The 24,949-nt window shown below is 29.1% G+C and overlaps 4 protein-coding genes across 9 annotated transcripts; 3 read left to right on the top strand and 1 right to left on the bottom strand.

Annotated features, from left to right (window-relative positions):
• Positions 1-154: 154 nt before the first annotated feature.
• Positions 155-2,223, top strand: LOC143193067 (uncharacterized). 2 transcript variants are annotated; one of them, XM_076399022.1, is made up of 4 exons: positions 155-234; positions 367-539; positions 755-1,035; positions 1,221-2,223. In XM_076399022.1, the coding sequence occupies exons 2-4, from the start codon at positions 384-386 to the stop codon at positions 2,179-2,181; spliced, it is 1,398 nt and encodes a 465-aa protein (XP_076255137.1). In that variant the 5' UTR covers positions 155-234; positions 367-383; the 3' UTR covers positions 2,182-2,223. The 2 variants fall into 2 exon arrangements, with proteins under 2 accessions (XP_076255137.1, XP_076255138.1); XM_076399023.1 differs by having other exon boundaries at positions 170-539; positions 1,221-1,687; positions 1,791-1,963.
• Positions 2,127-24,949, bottom strand: LOC143193072 (WD repeat-containing protein 55 homolog). Its single transcript, XM_076399031.1, has 4 exons — positions 24,731-24,949; positions 3,305-3,748; positions 3,066-3,240; positions 2,127-2,975 (listed from the first exon to the last, which is right to left on the bottom strand). Exons 1-4 carry the CDS (start codon positions 24,843-24,845, stop codon positions 2,477-2,479), a joined length of 1,233 nt encoding a protein of 410 aa, XP_076255146.1. The 5' UTR covers positions 24,846-24,949; the 3' UTR covers positions 2,127-2,476.
• Positions 4,032-10,848, top strand: Grip91 (gamma-tubulin complex component 3). 2 transcript variants are annotated; one of them, XM_076399008.1, is made up of 10 exons: positions 4,032-4,258; positions 4,311-4,489; positions 4,626-4,944; positions 4,995-5,308; positions 5,443-5,616; positions 6,767-7,079; positions 8,321-8,513; positions 8,569-8,906; positions 9,272-9,402; positions 9,660-10,848. In XM_076399008.1, the coding sequence occupies exons 1-10, from the start codon at positions 4,174-4,176 to the stop codon at positions 10,011-10,013; spliced, it is 2,400 nt and encodes a 799-aa protein (XP_076255123.1). In that variant the 5' UTR covers positions 4,032-4,173; the 3' UTR covers positions 10,014-10,848. The 2 variants fall into 2 exon arrangements, with proteins under 2 accessions (XP_076255123.1, XP_076255122.1); XM_076399007.1 differs by having other exon boundaries at positions 9,182-9,402.
• On the top strand, positions 15,889-24,467 carry LOC143193070 (uncharacterized). 4 transcript variants are annotated; one of them, XM_076399027.1, is made up of 4 exons: positions 15,889-16,029; positions 21,991-22,346; positions 22,439-23,020; positions 24,061-24,467. In XM_076399027.1, the coding sequence occupies exons 2-4, from the start codon at positions 22,002-22,004 to the stop codon at positions 24,406-24,408; spliced, it is 1,275 nt and encodes a 424-aa protein (XP_076255142.1). In that variant the 5' UTR covers positions 15,889-16,029; positions 21,991-22,001; the 3' UTR covers positions 24,409-24,467. The 4 variants fall into 4 exon arrangements, with proteins under 4 accessions (XP_076255142.1, XP_076255141.1, XP_076255140.1 ...); XM_076399026.1 differs by lacking the exon at positions 15,889-16,029 and adding an exon at positions 16,647-16,788; XM_076399025.1 differs by lacking the exon at positions 15,889-16,029 and adding an exon at positions 20,386-20,527.

Here is a 24,949-nt window from a genome sequence, read left to right as displayed (position 1 = left end):
ATGCCAAAATTGTATTAAAAACAACATACCATTAATATCTGAATTTAAGTTAATATGTACAAAATCTAGGGAAGTATTAAAATTTATATATGACATTTAAGTCGTAGAGTATATTACTCTATGATTTAAAAACAATTTCAATTTAAAAATTTAAGGTTAAGTTACTGTCATTATTTATTTAATATATTTAGTTTATTTAATGTTAAATATTTTTCTAGCGTATATTGTTAAAATGTAATTATTAATTTATTCTCATGAATAATATTATTAAATATAGTAACTATTTGATTCTAAAAAATAAGATATATACTAAAATAATAATGTTTACTAACATTAGAACATTTATTGTATAATCATTATTCGCAGCTAGTACATAACAAATAATGAGCTCCCATGAAGATTGCTCTAATATCATATTAAATGATGATGAAAAAGTATGCAGAACCTGTCTTCACACTTCAAAATCTTATAATGAAATAAAAATAAAAGACAATGATGAATATATTATAAGTATGTTAACCATGTGCCTTCCACAAATTGTAAGTAATATTATTTACAAATCTAACTGAACCTCAGACTAGACTTTAAAAAGTGGAATATTTATAATTTTAACAACTTAGTTAAAGTTAACACATTTACAATGAAATTTACTTTGAAAATTAAGTTAACTTAAAACACTTTAGTTAAAGAGATATTTTTTAATTTAATTTCCTGAATTTTTGAAAACACTATTTAAATACTGTTTTGCTTTCAGAATCTCACTTTAACAAAAGACCCAATTATTTGTCAAAACTGCATATCTAAATTAGAAGAATTTCATAAATTTCTAATAGTTTGCTTAGAAATAGAAGAAAAATTAACAAACTACTGTGGTTCTTGGAATGTTAATGTTCCAATTGACTTGGCTAATATATTAAATATTACAGTAAAAGAGAATGATGATATATGTGTAAAGTATGAAGATCAACAGATTAGAGAAGTAGGAATAAAAATTGAAAATGATTTACCTAAGTTAAGTGAACAAATACATCTTCAGTAAGTATATATTATATTTCTTTTTAACAGCTTAGTTGTTATCGTCACTTTTATTTCAAGCAGTTCTAACTATTTTATTTTTCATTCTAATTATAATATTTCAATTATATTTAAATTTAGTGATTTATTAAATTCCTTAAAATTTATATAATCAACTGAAATAAAAAATTGTTTTTTGTTTTCAGAAATAACTCTGAACATGAGGAAAAAAAAGAAGTTTATGATTTCAATAATACATTTACAAGAGATATAAAAAGTGAAACTTTTCAATGTCATACCTGTAATGCTCTGTTTTCTACTAAATGCTTGTTAGATAAACACATCCCGACACATAATGTACCCTGTATTTTTACTTGTAATATATGTAATTCAGAATTTAAATACAAACATAGCTTTGAAAAACATTTTCAAGCCCATGTTAATGATAGACAGGCAGCAAAGCCATTTAGTTGCGATATTTGTGGAAAGTTATTTGATAGGAAAGCAAAAATGAGGAAACATCAAGAAATACATATTGTGAAGGAGAAACCATTTATATGCAATATATGTGGTAAAAGATTTATAAATGAAGAGTTGCTAAAAAGTCATAGACATCGGGTACATGATAGTGAAAAAGCATTTAATTGTGAATTATGTGGAAACAAATATGCTCGTAAGTCTGGTTTAGATTTTCATATGAAATCACATTTTTCTGTAAAAAAATCTAAACCTAATAAGGATCTTATGTGTGATTTTTGTGGTAAATTGTTTTATAGGAAATATTCATTGGAAAAACACAGAATGAGCCATACTGGAGAAAAACCTTTTGAATGTGAACAGTGTAATATGAAATTTAAAGAAAGATATCATTTAACAGTACATATGCGTAGACATACTGGAGAAAGACCATACGACTGTAAAGTATGTGGTTTTAAATTCGCTAGCAAAAGTCGACTGAGCATTCATATCAGAATACATTCTGGAGTAAAACCATTTTCATGCAAAGTTTGTGAAATGGCATTTAATAGAAAAGATCATCTTATAAAACATGTCCGTGCTATACATACTGGAGAGAGGCCATTCTCATGTGATTATTGTGATAAAACATTTGGTAGAAGAGATTATTTATTAAAACATAAAAAAATCCATATAAAAAAACATACATAAAAGTTATAAAGATATGAAATAAAATATTTTTTTCAACAAAAACTAGTTTCATTAATTTTCCATTAAAAAATATTTAAGACATTTTTCCATAATGCACAGCACTTGCTTTAAAAAAAAAGCAGTAACAGTTTCAAAATTAATATATTATTACAAAAATAGTTGGCAAATACTTAAAACTTAAAAAGATTAATAGGAGCCAAAAGTAGATTCTATGTAAACCTATTATACCTAGTTTCAGACTAAGATTCATTATTAATAATTATAAATTTTATTTTACATTCTAATAATATTTTTGTCAAGTCAAATCATTAAAAAATTCTGAAACATTTTTTATTTTTGATGATGGCAAATTGTTTTCAAGTTCCTTCTTTCTTTCATGTTTCTTGGGTCTCACATGCACTTTTTCTAGTTTTTCTAGATACTGTATATTCCAAAATTTTATTTCATTATTGTGACCACTTGAAGCAATAAATGTGCCATCATTGCAGATGTCTAAATTCTCAACTGACATATCATGTTGCCCAACTATTCCCATATGCCTATGAGGAAACAAATAGGTAGCTCTTAAATTTCCATCCTCCCCAGCAGTAATAACAATATTTTCAGTAGCTGGAATAAGACTGTTTATAGAAACTTTTGGTCCAGGGAACGTATCACTGTGTAAACCAAACTGATTCCAATTATACATATATAATTTTCCTTTTGATGAACCAGCAATTAGTTTTGTTCCTGTTCTAAACAACCCCAAACATGTTAACTCCTCTTCATACTCTTCAGATTGCATTTGAACACACCTTAAAATAATCATTTGTTATATCAATTACTATATACAAATAACTAAATATATAAAATATTTTAAATATACCACATTTTATTTCTATTACCGTTTCTCTAAGTTTATTGTAGTAATAGATCCATCTCCACTTGAACATATTAGATATTTTTGGGCTTCATCTGTTACTATGTCACTTATATAATCTTCATTCTTCTTTGTTTTATATACAGGTTTATCATTTTTTTTACGACTGTCCCATAATTTTACAGTACCATCATCATCACCTAAAAGATATATTTATATTTTAAGAGAGCTTATTTCAAATATATTCCAAAGTGTCTGATTTACCTGTAGCAAATACATTTTCATCAATAATTGTTAAGCAATAAATAGGTGCCTCATGAGAATTTTCATAAAACTGTATAAGTTTTTCTGTATTAACATCACTAATCATTATTGTTTTATCTTTTGATGTTGAATATAATAATTTTCCATCATGACTAAATTCGATATCTCTACAGGCATTAGTATGCAGTTCCATTGAACTCAATAAAGTATTTTCATCTGTGCTATATTTGTACAAAATTACATCACCAAGAATATTAGATACAGCTAGTATATCATTTATAGGATGAAAACAAATATCAGTAATGAAATCTTCAGTATGTATCGCTGGAGGATGGTTATTTTTTCTTTGGCTTTCACGTTTAATAGCTTTAATTGTTTCATCTTCTTCACTTTCTTCTTTATCATCTTCAGGTGATCCATCTATTTCATCTTCAGAATCTTCGCCTGAATTAAAATATTCACTATCATTACTGCTTTCTGTATCTGAACTATCTGCCATATTTTTTTTTATAATATAGTTATGAAATTAGCAATCTATCGGGTACAATATATAGAACTATATTTACATGCAATAAACTGTGATCACAAAGTTACAACGCTATATCATGTTATTCATATTCTATACTAATTATAGGCACATAGTAGTCATAGAGTTATAGCATATAGTAGTGATAGTAATTTCTCTGAGATTATAGGTTAGTATTATAATATTGGTTATGTTTATGTTCAAAATTTCTTCTCTTATTTTGAATAAGACTATATTTCCTATCTTGAAAAAATCAGATTTGACGGTTTTTATTCTTTATTATTAATTAATCTAACCTTATAGATCTTATAACTATTTAAATTAATTTTCGTATTTTAAAAATATGAGTAATTTTGATATTAAAGATGATTGTAATATTCCAGAACTAGTAATAAAACTTTGCAAATATTTAGCTCCTAAGAATGAAGGTGAACTATTGTAAAATAGTAATATTTACTAATTTGTTAATTATATTATTAGTTTTAGCCACAAAATTAACCGAAAAAGCCTTTAGATGGTTGACTTCAGCATCAACAGTCAATATAAATACACCCAGCTATGAACCTATGTTTTTTAATCAAATTAAAGATCATTTGAAGTCTCATTCTTTAGAGAATGCTGAAAAATTTGAATTACTGTATGGTGGTATATCTAAATCGGTAATATAAAGTTCCTAACTTTCTATATATATATATATATATATATATATATATATATATATATATATATATCGTAACAAATATGTTTATAATTGTAATTGTTAAATACCATGTACATTTTACTTTTCTTTTGTAGGGAATTATTAAGGATAAAACAGCGTTGTTAAATTTTTTGTATAATATTTCTGTTACATCTAAAGAACCATCATTTTGTACTTTGACAAATCAGTTAGATTTCAATCCAAACAAATTACAGATCAGTAAAAACAATTCCCAAATTCAGTTACAAAATGTTTTATCAAATGAAACAACTAGTATAAGAAATATATTTGATAGAGGAGAAAGGAAGTATACTGAAAATTCGATGTCAACTGTCCTACGAGCTCATTCTCAAACTACTACTATATCATCTGTTGGTTGGTCACATCATGACATTCCTTCATCATCTAAAGCATGTAAGTAATATTTTCTTAAAATATAGTAATTCCAACAAAATTGATTTCAGTCTATCCAAGTTTAAGTGAACAAGAACTTCTCCAGGATGTTATTTACGGTTTACATGGAATCCAAGGTAAATTTTTAAGAAGAGAACCATGTGGATTAGGATATACATTAGATCCTAAAGCAACTAAATCTCTCTTGCCCATACAGCGTAGTTTGTTAGAGAGAATAATTGGTTTAAGCTTTCTTCATAAACAATTAAAACAATATTGTGAAGAAAATGAAAAACAATGTGGTACAATTTGTCAGGCATTCATAGCAACATTAAATAATGAATTGTCTGAATATTATAAAACTGTGGCTTTGTTACAAGCTAATGTAAGTATATTTTTATATTACCTTTTAGATATGTTAGTTATTAATGTTATGGATTTTCTAGTTATCTATTATTTTATGTATTTTTTAAAATATGAAGTATCGAGACATATAGCGATTACATCAATACATTTTAGGTGAATAATCAATCAGAAATGACTTTAAGAAGGGCTCTTTATGTTTTGCAAGATCATAGAATTAGATTTGAATGGTTAGCTTATATTGCAGAGCAGTGTAGAGATAAAAAAGGTGGTGCATTGATAACAGCTGTTCATGGATTTTTGCAGCATGGATCTAAAACAGCCCAAGAGGTAATGTAATAAAGTTGTTCAATAATTTTTGTTTTTGATAACAGATGACTTTATTAGGTTTGTTATTTTATTTCCATCATTTATCATCCATTAACCAAGAAAGATTTAGAATTATCTTTCATCACTATGGGCAGTATTTTTCCAAAAATTTTGGATTTTAGAAAGTTTTATACAAATATGAATTTCCAAATTGATAAAGCAATTTTATTTTTATAATATTTTGAATCACCTACATGTAATAATTCATAGCAAAAAATCTAGTTTAATGAAAATCCTTGATTCTTAGAACTTTTTTTATCTCTTAGAACTTCAACAATCTGCTTGTGGGCAATAAGTTATATGAATTATATGATTTCTATTATACAATATAACTATACTGACATGAAATTAATGATTCACTTCAGTAAGTGATCTGCTGTACAAACTTATAATCTAAATCTTATTCTAGATGTTATTCTAACTTATTCTAGAGATTATTGTATCTCACTATATGTGTCTATTAGTCAGTTTATATGATAGCTTGTGTTTGAGTGCATTGGGATGCACTAACAGTCTTTGAAAGTACTTTGCACTAACACTTCGGACTACACCCGTTAATGGGTTCTAAGGGGATATCGCGCTGAATTAGTTTGATGGACATGTAATATGGGGCATCGAGGATGACTCACAACACTTTATTCTGGAACCTCTGAAGGATAGCTATGTTAGATTTGCTAGTAGTACCCCACAGTTCAATGCCATAGGTCCAATTGGGCCGAAGTACTGACTTATCCCTCAAAACCTTGTTATCTAAGAATAATTTAAATCTTTCATAACGTTAAGAAAACATCTTAAAAATCAGTTAATTAATATGGTTAATTAATTAAATTAATAATAATTTAGGTTAATTGATTAATAAGTTGGAGGGCTATTTTAAATATAATATAGTATATTGTGTAAATAATATATATAGTGTATTTGTAATTTATGTGAGCTCATAAAATTCTGATTTTTTTATTGAACAATGATACTTATCAAATCTAGTTTAATACTAGTAGTAATAAACTACATTAAATGTAATAGTTTATAATTCATCATATTTCAATATTAATGTTAATATTTAGATCAATAATTTTTCTTATTAATAGAATAAAAATAAATTTTATTTTAGGTGTCAGAAAAGGTATTAAAGGCTGTATGCAAACCATTATATATAATGTTATCAAGATGGTTGTTAGATGGTGAAATTAATGATCCATGTAATGAATTTTTCATCGAATCTAAGAATATAGTTGCTGCTGAAAGATTATGGCATGATAAATATCATGTAAGAAAATCAATGATACCGTCATTTATAAATATGGAACAAGCTAAGCGAATTTTAGCCACAGGAAAAAGCATCAATTTTTTAAGACAGATATGCAAAGATGACGGTCAATTACCTGGTCGAGAGGCCTTATTTAAATTATTCAATAACACATCAGGTTAGTAAGTAAATGGTATGGTTGTTTTCTATTTAATAATGATAAAACTACAGTTTTATATTACTTAAGGATACTGTGGTATCTGGTTATTTAAAACAATTTGAACTAAATAGTTGCCTTATGTTGCTAAACAGTGCCAATTTTTTCACCCATATTTGCAACATTTGTAGATTATTGATATTCATTGGCTTTATGCACATTTTCCTTAAATGCAACAATTATTTATAAATCATAACAGTGGTCCTTGGTCTATGTTCATAAAATATATCTTCCTGTATTAAATTATTGCTGCTAATCTATATTTGCGCATATATAATTGTTTACAATAAAGACAGTTTGTGTAATCTCTAGAAGGGATAATCATACTCTCAAATGTTTATGCGAAATATCTTATGTCTTAGCTGTTGTCTTGTGTTGTACACGTCCAATTTGGACCAAAAGAGCATCATTAACAGTGCCGATCATCGTTCTCGTAAAAATTATTAAAAAAAATACAACAACGCTACTGGCTCAAAATCCATACCAAATAATTTTTTTTTATGGATGTCTTGTTACCTGATAAACCCGATGTATCGATGATTCATATATAGTGATTACACTTGTTAACACAGCCATTTATCCGAAAATGCGCCTCTTTCAAAAACTCCCGGTTTACGGCCATTAACTCTGTTATTATTCTGAATCCATAAAAATTTCCATATATTCTTTATTGTGTATAAAATGAACTGGTGTTCACATTCATTATACTTTTTTTCGCGCAGATTTTCATTTCAATGTTGATAATAAGGTACAGATTATTGGCAAGATTTTTTAACCTTGCCAGTGTTTTAAAAAAATGGTAATGTCTGTTATGAACCTCAAATTCGATCCAGTTTTTTTAACATAATTTAAGGAGGTTATTTTTCGACTAAAATCAACATCATTACTCAATTAATTTAGAGCCTATGGCGAAAAAATGATGAAGCGAGTGGTAATTTTGCACCATCTCTTAATTTAGGTTGTTCAATTTTTACGCATATTTTGAGAGACAAATTTTAATACACATTAAAAGAGTACAGAGATAGTTTCTTTTCCATAAATATGCGTTCCGAAACGAATGAACTTTGTGAAATTGCTTACATCAGTCGCTAAAGGGGCTTTATTTGGAGTTTTGATGTTAATATATTTGCCAATGTAAAAGGTAGAATAATATTATATACCTAACTAATAATTTTTTATTTACTTTATTATTTTCTTCTCAGCTGAAGCCTTATTTACACCGGAACAGAGTATAGACTTCCATGCTACATTAGAGAATGTATACCGAGAGACTTCACTAAGAGTCTTAGATTTATTGAAAAACAAGTTTAAATTATATGAACATTTGCAGTCTTTAAGAAGATATTTGCTTTTGGGTCAAGGGGATTTTATTAGACATTTACTGGAATTATTAGCGTAAGTTAATAGATTTTTAATTATAATGTCATTCTAATAGGTTTTTTTTTATAAGGCCTGAATTGAATAAATCAGCTGGCGATATTTATGGACATACTTTATCTGCAATATTAGAGTCTGCCATAAGAGTAACAAATGCTCAATTTGAAGATGAGGATACTCTAAAACGCTTGAATATTAGTTTTATGAGTCATTCAATAGGTGATACTGGTTGGGATGTATTTAGTTTGGTCTACATTGTTGATGGCCCAATTGGAACTATTTTTCAACCAACAATGCCAACTTATCAGAGTTTATTTGGAGCTTTATGGAAAGCAAAAAGAACAGAGTATGTTTTAGCAAATATGAGAAGACAACAATTGTCTATGGCTAAATTATTTAGAAAAATACGAGGTCAGTAATATTTTATTTTGTTAATCGTTATATATAGAGTCTCCTAATATATAAATTGCCCAAAGTAATTTATTAATTATTTTTATGGTTCCGTTTTATATAATTTATTATTTTATTATTATTATTTATAATTTTAATATTATTATATTTATATATTTTAATATTATTATTATTATTATATGTCGTTATATTAATTTCAATTTTTAATTCAAATATATTAATTGTATTTGACATAAAATTTACATTATAGAAAAATGTATTTCTTCTTATTGCAGAATTACGACCAGTCATGCATATTATACATATCTTAACAAGTAAAATGATCCATTTTATTCATCAAACTCAATATTATTTCCTTTTTGAAGTATTGGAGTGTTCATGGGCTGAAATGCAAAACCAAGTAAATAAAGCTGATTGTTTGGATAATATAATTGTTGCTCATTTGAATTTTCTGAGTTCTGTTCAAACAGGGGTTCTATTGGACGAAAATTCCAGGGTAAGTACATTTCCATTATGTTAACTCATTACAAGTAAAATATTTATATTATTGGTGTTAATTTTTTAATTATGATTCTACTTTAAATGGGAAAAAGGTTATATAAAATATTACCTTTATTTATTATTGTAATTCTTATATTTGTTCCATTCTTAATTTTGTATTTCCTTTACATTGTAATATATAGTTTAACGGTAATTGTAAAAAATTTATTGTAAAATGTGCACAATGTTACTAACATGGGTTTATTATTTTAGCAATTATTTTCTCATTTAATATCCATTTATAATTTTGTTGTAAAATTGGAAAATCACCAGGAAGCTATCTACACAGCAGCATCTGATGAATTCGACGCTTACACAGCATACCGTAAAAAGGCTGAGAGCACTGAAGATTTTGAAATCAATACCGAATTAAAATCTGCCGCAAAACTGAGAGTTGCTAAATTTCATCAGTTTTTAAATTCAACAAAGCTAAAAGTAAAGACAACAGTTCAAACATATGATACCATTGTTACAAAGTTTTTGGAATTATTGGCTTCAAGTTCTAATATGAAACTACAGCTACTTAGTGTAAGGTTAAACTTTAACAACTTTTATAAAATTGCCTGACTAGAGGCCAACGCAAAATCTGAAGTTACTTTTATTATGAAGGAACAATCACCAAGTGATGACGTTTGTCTTGAACTTCCATGTATATTACATCATCTCAATAAAATAAGTTCACAAACTTCATTAAATTCGGATAGCTATGGCAGTATTACATCTTTAATAGGAAGTAAGAGAAAAAAATCGAAATGTAATATTTGATGCTGCATTGGATAAACATTCAATCTGTTTTGTTATATTGTTCTGTTTGTTAACTTTAGTAGCAATTCAAAAGAATTAATCTTAGACCTGTGTTTTAGTTTAACATTATTTCGGAAATGTTTATCTAACATAAAATTAATGCAAAGGAGTTTCAAAATGCCTCTAAAATTATATTAATAATAATACATAATTCATTATCTAATAATTCATATGGACTGTACTATAATGTATTAGAATCTCATTAGTAAAATAATTTAAAAACTACAGTTAATTCTAAGCCATTTTGAATATTAAAATTAGAATATTTATTATACAGTTATAGAATAACACTGTGGTTTGTGTACATTTGTCAACCTTTTTATTGACAAATTGATTTCTATTAACAAAATATTACAATCTACCCAGTATATTGTAATATAAAATTAGTATTTTATATATTGCTTTGGATAATCTTATAAAGTAATAGGTGCGCGAAAGTTCTGAGTTAATAATTAATCAGAAATTATTAGTGTAAAGGAATATATATAATTGGCACAAACACATTCCATGTTGTTCCACTTTTTGCTTAGAAGTGACTGATATTTTATATGAATATATATGTGAATATGTTAATATCTGAATAAATTTGTTTAATTTATAAGGACTTTTTATTTTTAAATGAGTTTAATATGAGCCACATATACTGATACGGTCAGGATTCTTCGAAAATAAAACGGTGTGTTTAGACTATCAAATGTGATGAGTGATATGTTTAAAATTAAGTGTTTCGTTTATATTAAATTAACATTGGAGCAGCAGGATTGTCTCTAGAGTCGTTTTAACAAATTGCAATTTCTTTTTATCAAAATAAAATAGTTTTCAAGTACATTAATAGTACACGTTTTATGACTTAAGTAATACATTTATTTGGCATTTTTCTTTGTAGCCACGGTGGTTAAGGCGATAGGGTAATCTTCCTACTACTGCGATATTCGCAGGTTAGAATCCTACCAGTACACAATTGTAAATTTATGTTTGTGATTGTCCACAGGTAAGAGTGTAAAATCTGACGAAGAAAACCACGCGATTCACGCCTGTAGTCAGGTTGGGTTACATAAGACCGGACACCGGACACATAATTTTGAAACCCGTATTTCAGAACCCACGTTAGACCAGATAACAGTTTGATAGCAATTAAAATCGTGTTATACAATGTAGTTTTTGCGCAATCTTAAACTACCATACGGCTTAAACTGTAATTCGTAGATATCATAAGCGACATACATTATTTCTTTTATTCAAATTTATCATAATTAATGGATGACTTTAGCGTTTTCATAAGAAACAAAATGCTATGTTATGAGTAATATGGTTGATAAGTGGTGTAAATGTTCTCTGATATTGCAAACTATGCTATAATATTTTCTTGTTGCATAACATCATTTGATTGCATTCTTCAAAATATAGAGAAGATGGACAAAATAACGTGAATACCTGGCATGTACACAATATTTATTTAATAATAAAGTGTTGAGCCAACATTTGCTTTTAAAACACTGCAATTCTTAGTGAAATAGATATTTTAGTAAGAGAGTAAATAAAAGCAGCTAATCCAGTTTCGAAGAGCAAGTTAAACATAATGGAGGAAGTGCTGGGTACACGGATAAGTTTCCTGACGATGGGATAGCCATCGCTGCATAAAAATATCACTTACACCGGTTCTTCGGCAATGTGCTTCTACGTTAGCCAACGATCAAATATTACTACCAGGAATCTAAATGGATCGACTGCAGGGATAGGTATATTGTTAACACTGATATGATGAATACGAGAGCATCTGAGTGTACGACAGAAATGGGCGATTGAGGACTTTGGAGGGGAGATGTGGAACCTGGTAGTAGAACACCATACCGATAATTTATTCGTAGTTCCATATAGAAGTCTCTTTCCTAAGTTGATGGACTTAACTGCACCGTAGACTAATATATCGTCTGCAAACAGACGATAGGTGAGTCTGGTATCAACATATGCAGTAATTGATTCCATAGCTATCAAAAATAGCGTTAGGCTCAAGATGAAGCCTTAAGGTTGCCTTGAACTCCGTTGTTTAAAGGATAAGGTTAAAGGAGGAGAGGAAACCTCCCGAACAGACTCAAGGATCTGTTGTTAAAAAAATTGCCGATAAAATCTAAAACATTTCCCTTGTATCCGAGGGAATGAAGCCCACTCATGATCAGCTCTCCATTCCAGAATTTCAGAAATGATTTGTCCCTTTTGTCTAGAGAAGGTTGATCCACATGAAGAGTGATGGGCGTTGAAATCTCCAACCAGTAGAAGTTGGTTCCAGTTGTTTTTTTGCAATAACAGAAATGGAGATCTGTGTGTTCGGCATAATAGTTTTAATTCGGCCAATTTGCTGAAAAAACACATATTCGGTGACCAGTGACCAAACACTGTTTGATTGGGTTGAATTGCAACAAAGTTCCCGGTTAGCTGGACATCCTCTCTGATTCCGACAGTGATGATTCAGAAGCCGAGGTTCTAGGTTTGGTGTATTGTGATGTGTTACGACTTTTGGGAGGGGGAGTCCTAATATCAGGGGGCCTGTTGATAGAAGGAAGATGGTTTATTTTGACGATGGCGCTAAGAGGTCTGTTAGGAGCAGTAGGGGAGGGATTGGAGGTAGTTCTGGAGGATGGAGGGAGGAGAGAGATATCCTCAAGGGGGGCTTTAAGGGGAAGGGAGCCGGCGGAATCGACGGGACCTTCAGAAGGTAGGCGGGTGAGCTAGCTCGAAGACTGAGATGAGGTAGTATGACGAATTGGCGTAGGTACTGTATCTTTACTGGGTACCGAAACTCCTACTTCTAGTGAGCATTGTATAGCAATAGTAGAAGTGAGAGGTTTCTTTGGAAGTGTAGTAGAGTAGTTCATCGTGGTCTTCGGGCAAAGTATAATGTATTTCCTTCTTGCTTCTTGATATAGGACTTTTTATGTTGCTCTTATTCTCTGAATTGCCAATCCCAATTTATATTTTCGCATTCCTTGTGCCGTGGTGAATGATTCTGACTATTTTACATGCGTTCTAATGTGAGAGTTGCCCACACGATCGACAAATAGAGCCTGAGGATCAAGAGGATGACGTATGTCCGAACCGCTGGCACTTGTAGCAGCGCAGATGTCAGCAGAAGTGCCAAATAAGTAAACTTCACCCTTTCAGTCAGATATTTTCTTCTAAAATTCAGTGTAGTACTGATTGTATTTGTGATTTTGCCATCTCTTGTCTGAGTAATTCTACACAATCCATCAACTCCGAACGGTTTGAGGTTCTCTACGATTTTCTCATCAGTACACAAAGACAGCTCACGATGGGTTATAACACCATGATAGTGATTAAGGGTGGGATGGAGTTTTACAGAGACTGAATGGTCGCAGAAGGATGATAGGGATTTTAAATGGTTGATTGTTCATCGTTATTTGTAGTAATGACCAGTGATCCTTGTCTTAATTTGTTCATAAAGGATGGTTCACCTACATGTGAAAGAATCTGTTTAAATACTTTAACGGCATTAATCTTTTCAAACGATGTATTTGTACTTGATATCGCAATGTATTGATCGTTGTCAAACGGGGGCACGGAGACAGAGTCCGGAATGTAGCGGTAGCCCTAATACTACGTAGGGCGAGAGGTACTCCGCAGTTGGATTGCGTCCCATCGGTTCAATCCAACCTTAGGATTTAGATTTTTGTCTCCTCTTGACCCGGGCGGTTAAGCCAAGGTCCCCACAATTGTCTGCGAGACATGACCACAGACAGCAACTGTATTGTATAACTAAGGAATGGTCCTTAGTCATCGTTAACCCTTCTGTACAATACCCAAGCCACGACTCTACAGCAGGGAAAGGGAACTCGGGCCCCGGTGTCGTTACTCACCGTACTTTAATAGGCGAAATAGAGTTACTACAGATTAGAGTGTTAAGTCTGCTATTAATTTTGCCACGATAGTTTTATGTCATCTGGCTACCATCCTTTTTAATGTTCGTCCGTCTCTATCAGTTAATTTTGAGTTTCGCCCACTATATATCTCTTCGCCAACGATGTTTTACCATATATTATAGTAATCTAGCAACTTAACACTAATAAGCTATTCATTTACTAAATCAAATTCAAGTGAAAACAAATCAAAATGCAGTGATATATTGTTATTCATTTTGTTCGTTTTGTTCATTGTATTTCATATAGTTGTAATATTTCGGTTAATTCATTGTTGTTATCTCCAATAGTAGGCAAGTCCCGAGTGTACAGCTGATAAAAGACTGGGCCGAATACACTTCCGTGTGGCACACCTGCTTGCATTTTCCTCGAGTTAGGCATCTCCTTGTTTGGCTCTGAAGGATCGGTCAGTTATATATGACTCTAACATTTTTTAATATTGGCCAGGAAGAAGCATGTTTTGCTTTAAACCCTTATACCAAACTTTATCGAAAGCTTTAGCAAATTCTAAAAATATTGCAGAATAAACTTTATATTGTTGTAGTGATTTTTCTATGACATTGGTTGTGACTGTGAACCTGATAAATCGCAGAATGTTCAGAATGCTCAATGATTGATTTTACCCATTTCAATAGTTTTACAAATAATTTGGACATTGTTGGCAATATTTATATTGACTAGTATAACGCTGTTTCATGAGGTAGCTTTTCATAATTACTTCAATCCCCTTTGTTATGGTATTTATTGTAGTCTCAATGAAGCATTTATTAGATTGATGACCTTAATGAGTGCTTTTCTTGAAAGTTCCTTTAATACTTCCTCGATAATAAGATAAAAACGAAGAGCCTTTTTTGCGGGAATGGCATTTTTTGTTTCTTTCTTAACTTCGGTCTAGTCTAACGGTCAAAGTGGCAAATTGCATTTTCATCCTTGTAGCCTCTCCTGCTTGTCTCTTGTACAGCTCTCATCCTTTTTTGCTGGAGGCGTTTTAAAGATAGGTCCTTTTAAGTTTCTGGTAGCTCTTCGAATGACGAATAACAACGAATACTCAATATGTCATTTTTTAGTTATTTAATTTCATGTCTCAGTTGGGATGTAAGATCGTAAGATTCAGCTTAGTTTCATCTTGCTGTGCCATGGAACAATACTATTTCGTCCTCGCTCTTATTTTTTCTGATATTAATTCTAACATTTCTTTAAGATAGTTATCAACGTTTAGTTTCCGTCTGATTTCTGGGGTATTTTGCCATGCTGAGTGCTGAATATCCCTGATCAACTTCTCCTCCTCAAAATCCAGTTCTTCCTCAATCTGTATCCGGTAGGTGTATTGGGAACCTACAATATTTGGCATATAAATTGAGCAATACATACGCGTCCTATTATTTACACAGAAGCAATATTGCATGGTGTTCATATTATAGGTAAATAGATAAGTATATGTACAATGTACTCGAAAATATCTTGAATGCAACCGTAAATTTCCTATGAAAAAATATTTAAAATTTATTTTATAATTTTTAACGGACATTTTAAAAGCAATCATATAATTTTAAGGATTTTGAAATCGTCATAACCAATTTGTTACGTTATCTAAATCACTTTAATGTTATGGAGCGAAAATATTAAGAATAATGTTTGTAATGAATACACTATTTGATTTACCAAAGTGTTAATAATTTTAGTAATATTTTGCGACATCGTTTGATAACAACCTGCCTGAATCTCACGAGTTGGCTTTCGACAAAGTAAAAATTTGTAGAAAACTATATGAAACATTTTCATAGAAGAACTGCGTTGCTAATAACTTTAATTGTACTTGTTTATTATTTTTAAAAAATCTTATATTGGTAAGTACTATTATATTTAAATAATTAATCTTAGAATCATGAAATAATATTTTATGTTTGCAAAAATAATTAATGAATACAATCACAGTACAATCGCTTTGCATATTTTTAAATCAGTTAATAATATTTTTTATAATTATATATAACTTATCAAATGCAGTAAGCAAATCAAGAAATTGATAATGATGTTATCTTTGTTATTGTTTAGTAAATAGATATTTCAAATGTTATAATCGTTATCGGCATTGTTAAAATAAAATTAAAGCATACATAAACCACAATAGTTCTTCAAAATTCTAATTGAAAGGCAAGGCTTATCTGCAAATAAATTATACAATTGTTACGTTTGGATTAAAACAGGTATACTTAATATAAGAGCTTTGAATAATTTTGTTCCATATTATCTTACGACTTCCCTATAATGATTAAGTAAATCACAAATGTATTTGTTTCCTCAAATAACTCATAGAAATTTAATAAACTAAAGTGAATCTTAAAATGCTAAAAATAGCCGTAACTCCTGCTACTAATAATATATTTAAGTAAACAGTAAGTTATAAATAAAATTTTACATTTTAACCTTGATCAATAAAAAACAGTTCTCGTCTTTTAACACGTATTACAAATCGTCGACGTATTGGTGATGAAACTCACATCGGTGCCAAGAACGCTGATTCGAATTCCGCCCTATATATGGATATTTGTGATAAAATGTGTCCCCCGAAGTAATAATCTCTTTCATTCCAGTAACCAAACTGGGTAAGGTCTAAGATTAGACTCCACCAAATGTCTAAAGTACTATAGTTTCTTTTAAACAATTGTTCAATTTGTTAATTATTACATTTAATTTTGGAAAACAAAATTTTAACCGATATTATAACTAAATGATATTTTATCACTTATACCGTTTTTGTATTGAATGGTATATCATTTATCAAATATAAATATTTTTTTTCTAAATATAATAAATTAAATTTATAGTATAACCGTTTTTATATTTTTATTTTGTATAGTTTTCGGAATATTTGAGTATTAAAGAAGTAAAAATAATTTAGAAATGTCAATAAACCACTTTTTTAATAACATATATCATAAAACGGAAGTTTTAAGTAAATCTCTCATTAGGCTTTATGGCCTGAGGGCATCCTAGGTATTTATCAAAACCCAATTTTTGTAATGATTGAACACGATTTCTAGAAAACAAATACACTGATCTTATTGAACATTGTACAATTTTTAATTTTAGTAATAAAACTAAAATGTTATTTTTTGAAATTTACCTTCATAGATATAAACGCGTTACATTTTTAAGGAAATAATGGACAATTTACGTATTAGTAAAACGCGTATACGGTTGTCAAATACTCTGAGCAATTACTGACCTTTACAATAAATTTTTTTTAAAGTACAACAGGTAGTCTTACTCGGTACCGAGACATCGATTTTAAAAAAGTATTTCAGTTTGATAACACTGAGTCTAATGACATTATTCTTGAGAGGTATTTGAAATATTCTAAAATACGATAAAATGAAAAATGTTGAATGCTTTGTTGAATGTTCAAAACATAATTTTTCTTTGTTCGACTGGAAATACCCTTGTAAATATTCAACCTTATTGAAATTAATATATTATTTGTATTGTGCTTCCTACAAACAGATCTATCAAATCAGTATTTTATGCAACGTTATTTTTTTGGATTTATTTTGGAAATTATTTTTTACACATTATTGATACATGCTAATGGATGAGATTTTCCGATTCTTGAAAATAGTTATCTAGATCTACTTTTAAAATGAAAGTTGATTATCAGTATCTTACCAACTTTACATCTAGGTTTAAATGGACTTATGTGCCTCTGATGTAGTTTAAAAGTTTTGAATTTTCTATGTCATTACTAGGCTTGGAGATAACTTTCTCTTGTTCTCTCTCTTCTTATCTTTGTTCTAATTAATTTTTCTTTTCATTGATCTGATTAGCATATTTTCACACGACTTTAGTAATAGTGGTCTAAATGAATCATGCAATATATAGCCATTGCACATAAAAAATATTTTGACGTCACCACGATCAATGTTGCAGCATCAACTTAGAGTTTTGGTTTACAGCGTGTGTTGGTTTATAATATCTAAATATTATCACTAATATTTTAAAGAATTTTGGAGAGATTTGGCAATATGGTTCACTAGTAACTTTCCAACTTAAATCGAATTTTATAGGCTGATTCGGTTACGTGCTCCATGGCATTGTGTAACGGACGGGATCTTTTTCCATCAACTTTTGTTGTCTTTGCGCTATTTTTATTTATGTTGCATTTTTTATATGCTTTTAAAAATGTATTAATTTAAAAGCAGTGTCTGGAAGGTCCATTAGACCACCTCGTGGGTTATTTTTACATCATTTAAATCCTGTTGCTTAACAGTGTATGAAGATGTTATCTTCCACATCCCTCGCAGTGATACATATTTCTAAATTTTCTATGGACACCTTCTAGACTAAGTTTGCTTTGAAATAATTGAATTAAATTATGTTTATATTGAAAAAACTACTGTATATATATTTCATAAATTTGACCCCCATAGAGCCGCAGCTGCAAAACGCTAAAAAATATTTTCGATAAAAACCGCAGCAATTAATATTTAACAGTATGAATACTTACTTCTCTAAGGAATTTTACCGGAAATAGGGGGCCCCATTATCTCGTTCGTACGAAGCTAACTTTCATGGAAGGGCTGCGATTGCGAATCCTTTATAACGGAAGTTTACTCTAAGTTGCCAATAAACTGACACCTGGACATTTCATGATTGTAAGAAAGTGGTATGGTCCTATGAATAACCGTTTACACTGTCAAATAAACGGGAAGATTTATTTATACCCCAAAAGAAGCCTACCACCCGGTCTGCCTGCTTCCTACAGTCACCATATCCTCGATGATGAAGTTCTTACTATAACTAACATATTGATGTCAGACACCGCCATATATATAAGATAAATTATATATAAAGGTTCCGTTTTGATTGGAGGAGTATCAGAATATCATCAAACATCTTTCCTGGGCAGCACAATCGCCATACCTCAACATAATTATGGAGAATTGTAGAGCAGACTTCCATATCCAATATTATTGAAACAATTGGCTTTTTGTTTTGGTAATATGGTACTAATATGGTATATTATTTTTGCAATATTTCGTTAAGAATGTGTAGCTGTTTTAAAACCAAATGGTGACTTTATTAATAGATAAATATTGTGTATACGTCAGGTATCAGACCTGAGAAAGTGATTGGACGGTTTACGTTTTTGTTAATGAAGAAAGCTACAATTAATCGGCAGTTGTTGCAGCAAAGTTGCAAAAATATCGTTGTAAGCAATAAACCTAAAATTTAAAATGTATTTTCAGAAAACTGTTTGCCGGGATTATAACATATAAAAAGAACTTCTCATACATATCCTGAATGTTCACTTTTTCATCAAAAAATCCCAAATTTGCCGGAATACCGATGTTCCATTAGTCCAGACATTCATCTTCCAACTACTCATGAACCGTTTAAGTTAAATGCCTTTGCTCCCTTCTTATTATGTTTTGCTTAATGATGTATTTTAATAATTCTATCGTTATTTTAAATTATCATCGTTTTTCCAGGTAAATATGTAATAATCTTGAAATATAAATAAATCAATAAACTTTTGAAAATGCTAGATGTTTTGAATTAACAAAATTTTCTAAACAATTAAACAGTTTGTATTTCAGTTGGAATTTGATTGCCCTTCTTAGAGGTAAATTGTAAACAAAGCTAGCAAAGAAGCTTTGTTTATCTTTTCTTATCAGTACTTACATTTTTATGACCAAAACCTTTAAAAGTTTACATTTGGGATAATGGATTCGTTATGCGATTTCTATTTTAAAGCTTTGTATACATAGCTGGAAAATAGACTTGTTCGACACGATTAATAAATATGTCAAGTAAAAGGTCAATTAATTGATTTTGTTTCTATCAATATTGATGTTTATTTGAATTTTCAATAATAATGTATTACATGTTTTAATATATTCTATAATAATAAATATTCCCAATAAAAAATAGGCAACCGTAACAAGAAATCATGTACAACAACATTATTCTAAAATAATTAAATAATAATTGTAGATGTCATTATTAAAATTATTTTGAATGCAGTAATGTTATCGTCTTTATATTCTCAATTTAACAAAAAACTTTCCTTGATATATCTCAATGTTTAATCCTATTCTTGATAACTATATCAAATATTTACTTTATATTTACTATATACTATACTAAATAAATCTGCTATAGAAATGAAAAATACCAGTATTTATTTATTCCTTGCTTATGATATCGACTACATAACAAGCTAGTTAGTGATCATAATTGGGTACCTAATCGGAGTAAAATTACTTTGTAATCATTATCTTAACTATAAGTGACATGTTAAATATCAACTTATGCACACTGGTTAATAATTCCTGTGAATTTAAGGTTTGTTGCTTTATTCTGATATAACATGCAATATAATGTTTTTAAAATGTTTCATGATTGATTTACATTACATTCATTTATTGTTCCCATTCTACTTTAAGTTTTTATTGTTTATTGCATAATTATTTAGAACAAACTAGAAATGTAACAATTCTTTGAAGGTTAACAAAATAGGTATGTTTGTCGACAGTTATTGTTGTTTTTCATTATGTTTTAAATTTATGAAACGACACAAAATACTTCAATTAAAATCAAGGTTGTCAAATGCTTTAGAGAAATTGTACTATATTATTTACTTTAAATTTAAGATTTATTTTTTTACTTTATTTTTAATGAAATGTCAAAAGGTGAAAATCAATGTTGATAGAAATTAAAAAAATTAGTTTTTACATGAAAGATTGAAAATGTTAATTATGTTTGAGTAGTATATGTTATATATAATATATAATATATATAATTTTAAAATAATATAATTTATATATTATTAGTATTTTCAACAATATTATATGATTAATAAATAATGTTTCAACACTACTCATTATATTAAATGATACTATTCATTGAAAGTATAAATAACTTTTGCGATTTTAAGAACAGTAAAGGAGATCAGAGTTGATCACATTACTCATTATAAGAAATAAAACAGTTTATTAATAATAAAACTAAATTAATCATATATAGTTTAACTGCATTTAACCAAAAACATACAACCACATTTGTGTTAAATATGTAGATAAGATTTATAGTTTAAATATTTAATCTTGGTAATAAATATGGACAATGTGTCAATTTATTCTAGGTTCAAATAATCGAAGCTCATGTGAAATATCTTTATATTGCCATAATTATTTATTATTCGTTAAAATTAAAAATTATTTATTTATTAGTTAAAATTACTCACAATGTTAAAACATTTAAATTCTAAAATAATTAGAATTAAGATTAAACAATAACTGTTTCACTAATTATTCGAGGTAATAAAATCCCAATATTATTCTTTAAAATTTCAAAGACATTTTACAACCCCAATACTTAAAAGGCCATACCCCCTACTAGTTTAAACACATAGTTTCTTTGTTCCTTATATTTACACTAAAAATAGCCAGATATATTTTTCTTCTGGACCCCAAAAAATGTACACAGTTCCAACAGTACACAGTAACCCTAAACTAACAGTAATGCGTTGTCACACGTGCAAACCTTTTTATATGTTAAGTAAATGAATCACAAAAAAGAATCCAATGTGTCGTCACGTGTCTAATATTTGTAATTTCAAAACAATTCAAATAACATGCATCAAATAACTGGATAATTATTAATGGCATTTTTATTAAAATAAAATTTGAAAAAAAAATATATATTAGGAACTATATTTATATAATGAATCTTAGTCAAACTGCTTCAAAATAATCACAAATAATCTACGTAAAAATATACAATTATAACGTGACCTTCTTTTTCAGAATCCAGCCAAATGCACGGAATAAAAAGAATAGTTGTTTTCTGTGTTATGACAGCTATCTTACCCCCTTTGCTAATTATAACACCGTTATATTTAAAAAATAGCGTTTTTGCTGATGTTACTTATCCAGTTTCTGAATCTGATGTGATAGCTTTACAAGAGGGGGTGTCATCAATATTTTGCGAATCGCTTTCAATTAGAATGAACACATCGTTTAACGCATTCCAATTACAAGGAACTCCCACCCCAAGCACAAAACGAAGACATATACGACTCAAGAAATCAATGATACTACCTGATGATACTTTAGAATATTGGGGATTTTATTTACTCAATGGCTCCAGTGTCAAATTAAGAGTAACTACTTTAAAATATTCACGCCCGATTACATAAATATAATTAATTAGGCTCATAATTAATGAATTGTTAAAAATAAAATGTTATTTTAGGTATGTTCAAGGTGGGAGGGATCAAGAATATTAGTGGTACGAGGTGAGAAAAACCTAAAAACTTGCGGTCTATTGGAACATAATTATGAAAAGTATGGAGCTAAATTTGACGTGGACCATCATCTAGTGAAAGTAACATATGAACGAGCGGCGGAAGAATTAGGTCTGGTTGATATTGATAATAACACCGACAATGTTGGACAAGAAGTACTTGATAACAACGAAGAAATTGATATTTATATTCGAAAAAAAATTGAAAAGGGCAAAGCGCGTTTAAGAAAAGTTACCGATAAAGAAAATCTCGAAAATAAAAGGAATATTCGTAAACGACATTCGTTTCCGTCTAGATCACAACATGTCTACAAGAAAAATAGGAGAAATATAGAAGAGTTGGACGTACACGTACAACATGGTGGTAATGCCAGAAACCAAACTGATACCTTGAACGATGAAAGTAAGAGCGTCAGCAGTTTTGAAACTGGATTGTTAACCTGTTATGATGGTCAAATATTACTAACGCAAGGTTTCTCACCAAGCCGGAAATGTTCAGAAGTTGATTACTTAGAAAAGGCTGGTCATATGGTAAGAACGCATATTTCTTCTTTTGAATTGTTAAAAATTAGTCTAGTTGTCAATATTTGTGTACAGTGAAGTTCCTATAAGAAACTTTTAACATTAGGTCACACTATTCCTAATCTCCCATATTAGTATCACCCATTACCCAATTTAGTATCTTGTCTATCTTATTTACATTAGTTGTATTATTAAGATTTTATTATAATCCTTCTTGGTTTGGATTCCTTATCATAAACTCCAACCAGATGTAGAACACCCACCGAGGAAAAATTAAAAATGGATTAAATCACAAACTTGGGGTAATCTATAGTTATATTAACTTTTTTAAATAATTTTACATCTAAAAAGGTCCATAAACTTTTGCTGCCTTATCCATACATATGTGCTCTACATTGGATAAATTAAACTAATCTTATAAAATTACCCTGTCTTAATTATCTTTATTATTAAACTGATTTAAATATCTAGAAGTATACTTCAAAATTATATAATTTCTGCTACAACACTTTAGTGTAAAATTTCTCCAAGTTTGAGTTAAAAAAATTGTTCATATCTACAAAAAATTGCTTTACCTAAAATTCACTGAATCGAGACAAGGATTTTCAAAAACTGATTGAACATTCCACCATATCAAATATTTATAAATCTCAATCTGTATGTTTTATAATGACGTAGTTAAAGATAGTCATACATTTTCCTGTTCTGGTACGTAATAAATTCACTTGGATAAATTTTGATGTAACAGAGTAACTTATACAACTATTATTGATTATAGGTCGACTGTGCATGACTTGTTAATTCCTATTATCCCTATTAGCATTACTTTATCTATCTATTAACATCAAATACTTCTTTACTTAAACAAATAATGATTATATATAATAACCATTATATTAGTAAAAATGTTTATATTTATATATTAAGATAAAATCATTTAATGACAAATTAATGAAATCATCATAAATCAAACCATGTTAAATTAACAATGGAACATCATGTAATATTATTAGAAAAAATAGTGAAAATAACGGAGTGTATATTTTTAGATTACTACACATGACGTTGAAACAGATGGATATTATTATTACATATTTTATTCGGACAACGATTTCGTTAAAAATGAGATCCATGCTATATTTGACATATATAAACCTACATACCAATATACCCAGTCATTGAAATTGAACGAATGCGTAAACCAAACGGATTGCACCTTTCCAATGGGTATAATGTCGGATGAAATGGTTATAGTAGAAATTCCAATGAAAGATGGCATCGACCATGATAATGACGATACGAATTATATTGTGAGTACTTGTCATCCTAGAATGAGCGTCTATATGATATTTCCTATCTTAGTATTGTTATTAATACTTGGCTGTGCATTTTTGTAAATATGTTAACTTGTCCCATATTTATAACATTAAACTTAAATATATATTTGTATATAGTTTTTGTTGTACTTATATTTTCCTCCATAAATAGATATATTAATATTTTATACATAAAAATAAAGTATAACTGCAAAAATACCGTACTTTGCTAATTACTAGAACTCGAAAATCAATAAGCTTTTTAGAAATGGTTAATATTTATAGAGGATATATGTTCAGTAAGACTCATAATGTTCTAATCAGAAAACTCAGCGATCTTGGTGGTAAAATATATCATATCAATTATATGAAATACATACATTAATTAAATTACTCAACTTACCGTTGGATGTAATTTTCTCAGTTATTACTACAGATACTTGTTGTACATCAATACCCCTGGCCAGTAAATCAGTAGTAATTAATATTCTAGAAGAACCTGTTCGGAACTGCCTCATAATTGTCTTTCCCTTTGTTCTATGTCTCTATGCATCGCAGAAACAATAAAGTCTTTTTATGCATACTTTTTGTCAATTAATCTACCATACGGCGAGTATTATAA

Source organism: Rhynchophorus ferrugineus, unplaced genomic scaffold (genome assembly GCF_030347505.1).
Source record: "Rhynchophorus ferrugineus isolate W39M unplaced genomic scaffold, kcgeb_rfMv2 rfM3, whole genome shotgun sequence".
Classification (NCBI taxonomy): Eukaryota; Metazoa; Arthropoda; class Insecta; order Coleoptera; family Curculionidae; genus Rhynchophorus; species Rhynchophorus ferrugineus.
Note: the sequence above shows the minus strand (reverse complement) of the source record. Positions and strands in the feature narration are given on the sequence as shown.

Excerpts from the sequence above, each read along its gene's own strand:
- LOC143193067 (XM_076399022.1), top strand. The coding sequence starts at position 384 with ATGAGCTCCCATGAAGATTGCTCTAATATCATATTAAATGATGATGAA. Across the intron at positions 540-754 it reads CCATGTGCCTTCCACAAATT|AATCTCACTTTAACAAAAGA; the intron begins GTAAGTAATATT and ends TTTTGCTTTCAG. Across the intron at positions 1,036-1,220 it reads AGTGAACAAATACATCTTCA|AAATAACTCTGAACATGAGG; the intron begins GTAAGTATATAT and ends TTTTGTTTTCAG.
- Grip91 (XM_076399007.1), top strand. The coding sequence starts at position 4,174 with ATGAGTAATTTTGATATTAAAGATGATTGTAATATTCCAGAACTAGTA. Across the intron at positions 7,080-8,320 it reads ATTATTCAATAACACATCAG|CTGAAGCCTTATTTACACCG; the intron begins GTTAGTAAGTAA and ends TTTTCTTCTCAG. Across the intron at positions 9,403-9,659 it reads TATTGGACGAAAATTCCAGG|CAATTATTTTCTCATTTAAT; the intron begins GTAAGTACATTT and ends TTATTATTTTAG.
- LOC143193070 (XM_076399027.1), top strand. The coding sequence starts at position 22,002 with ATGCACGGAATAAAAAGAATAGTTGTTTTCTGTGTTATGACAGCTATC. Across the intron at positions 22,347-22,438 it reads GCTCCAGTGTCAAATTAAGA|GTATGTTCAAGGTGGGAGGG; the intron begins GTAACTACTTTA and ends ATGTTATTTTAG. Across the intron at positions 23,021-24,060 it reads TAGAAAAGGCTGGTCATATG|ATTACTACACATGACGTTGA; the intron begins GTAAGAACGCAT and ends GTATATTTTTAG.
- LOC143193072 (XM_076399031.1), bottom strand. The coding sequence starts at position 24,845 with ATGAGGCAGTTCCGAACAGGTTCTTCTAGAATATTAATTACTACTGAT. Across the intron at positions 3,241-3,304 it reads TGAAAATGTATTTGCTACAG|GTGATGATGATGGTACTGTA; the intron begins GTAAATCAGACA and ends TATATCTTTTAG. Across the intron at positions 2,976-3,065 it reads ACAATAAACTTAGAGAAACG|GTGTGTTCAAATGCAATCTG; the intron begins GTAATAGAAATA and ends GATTATTTTAAG.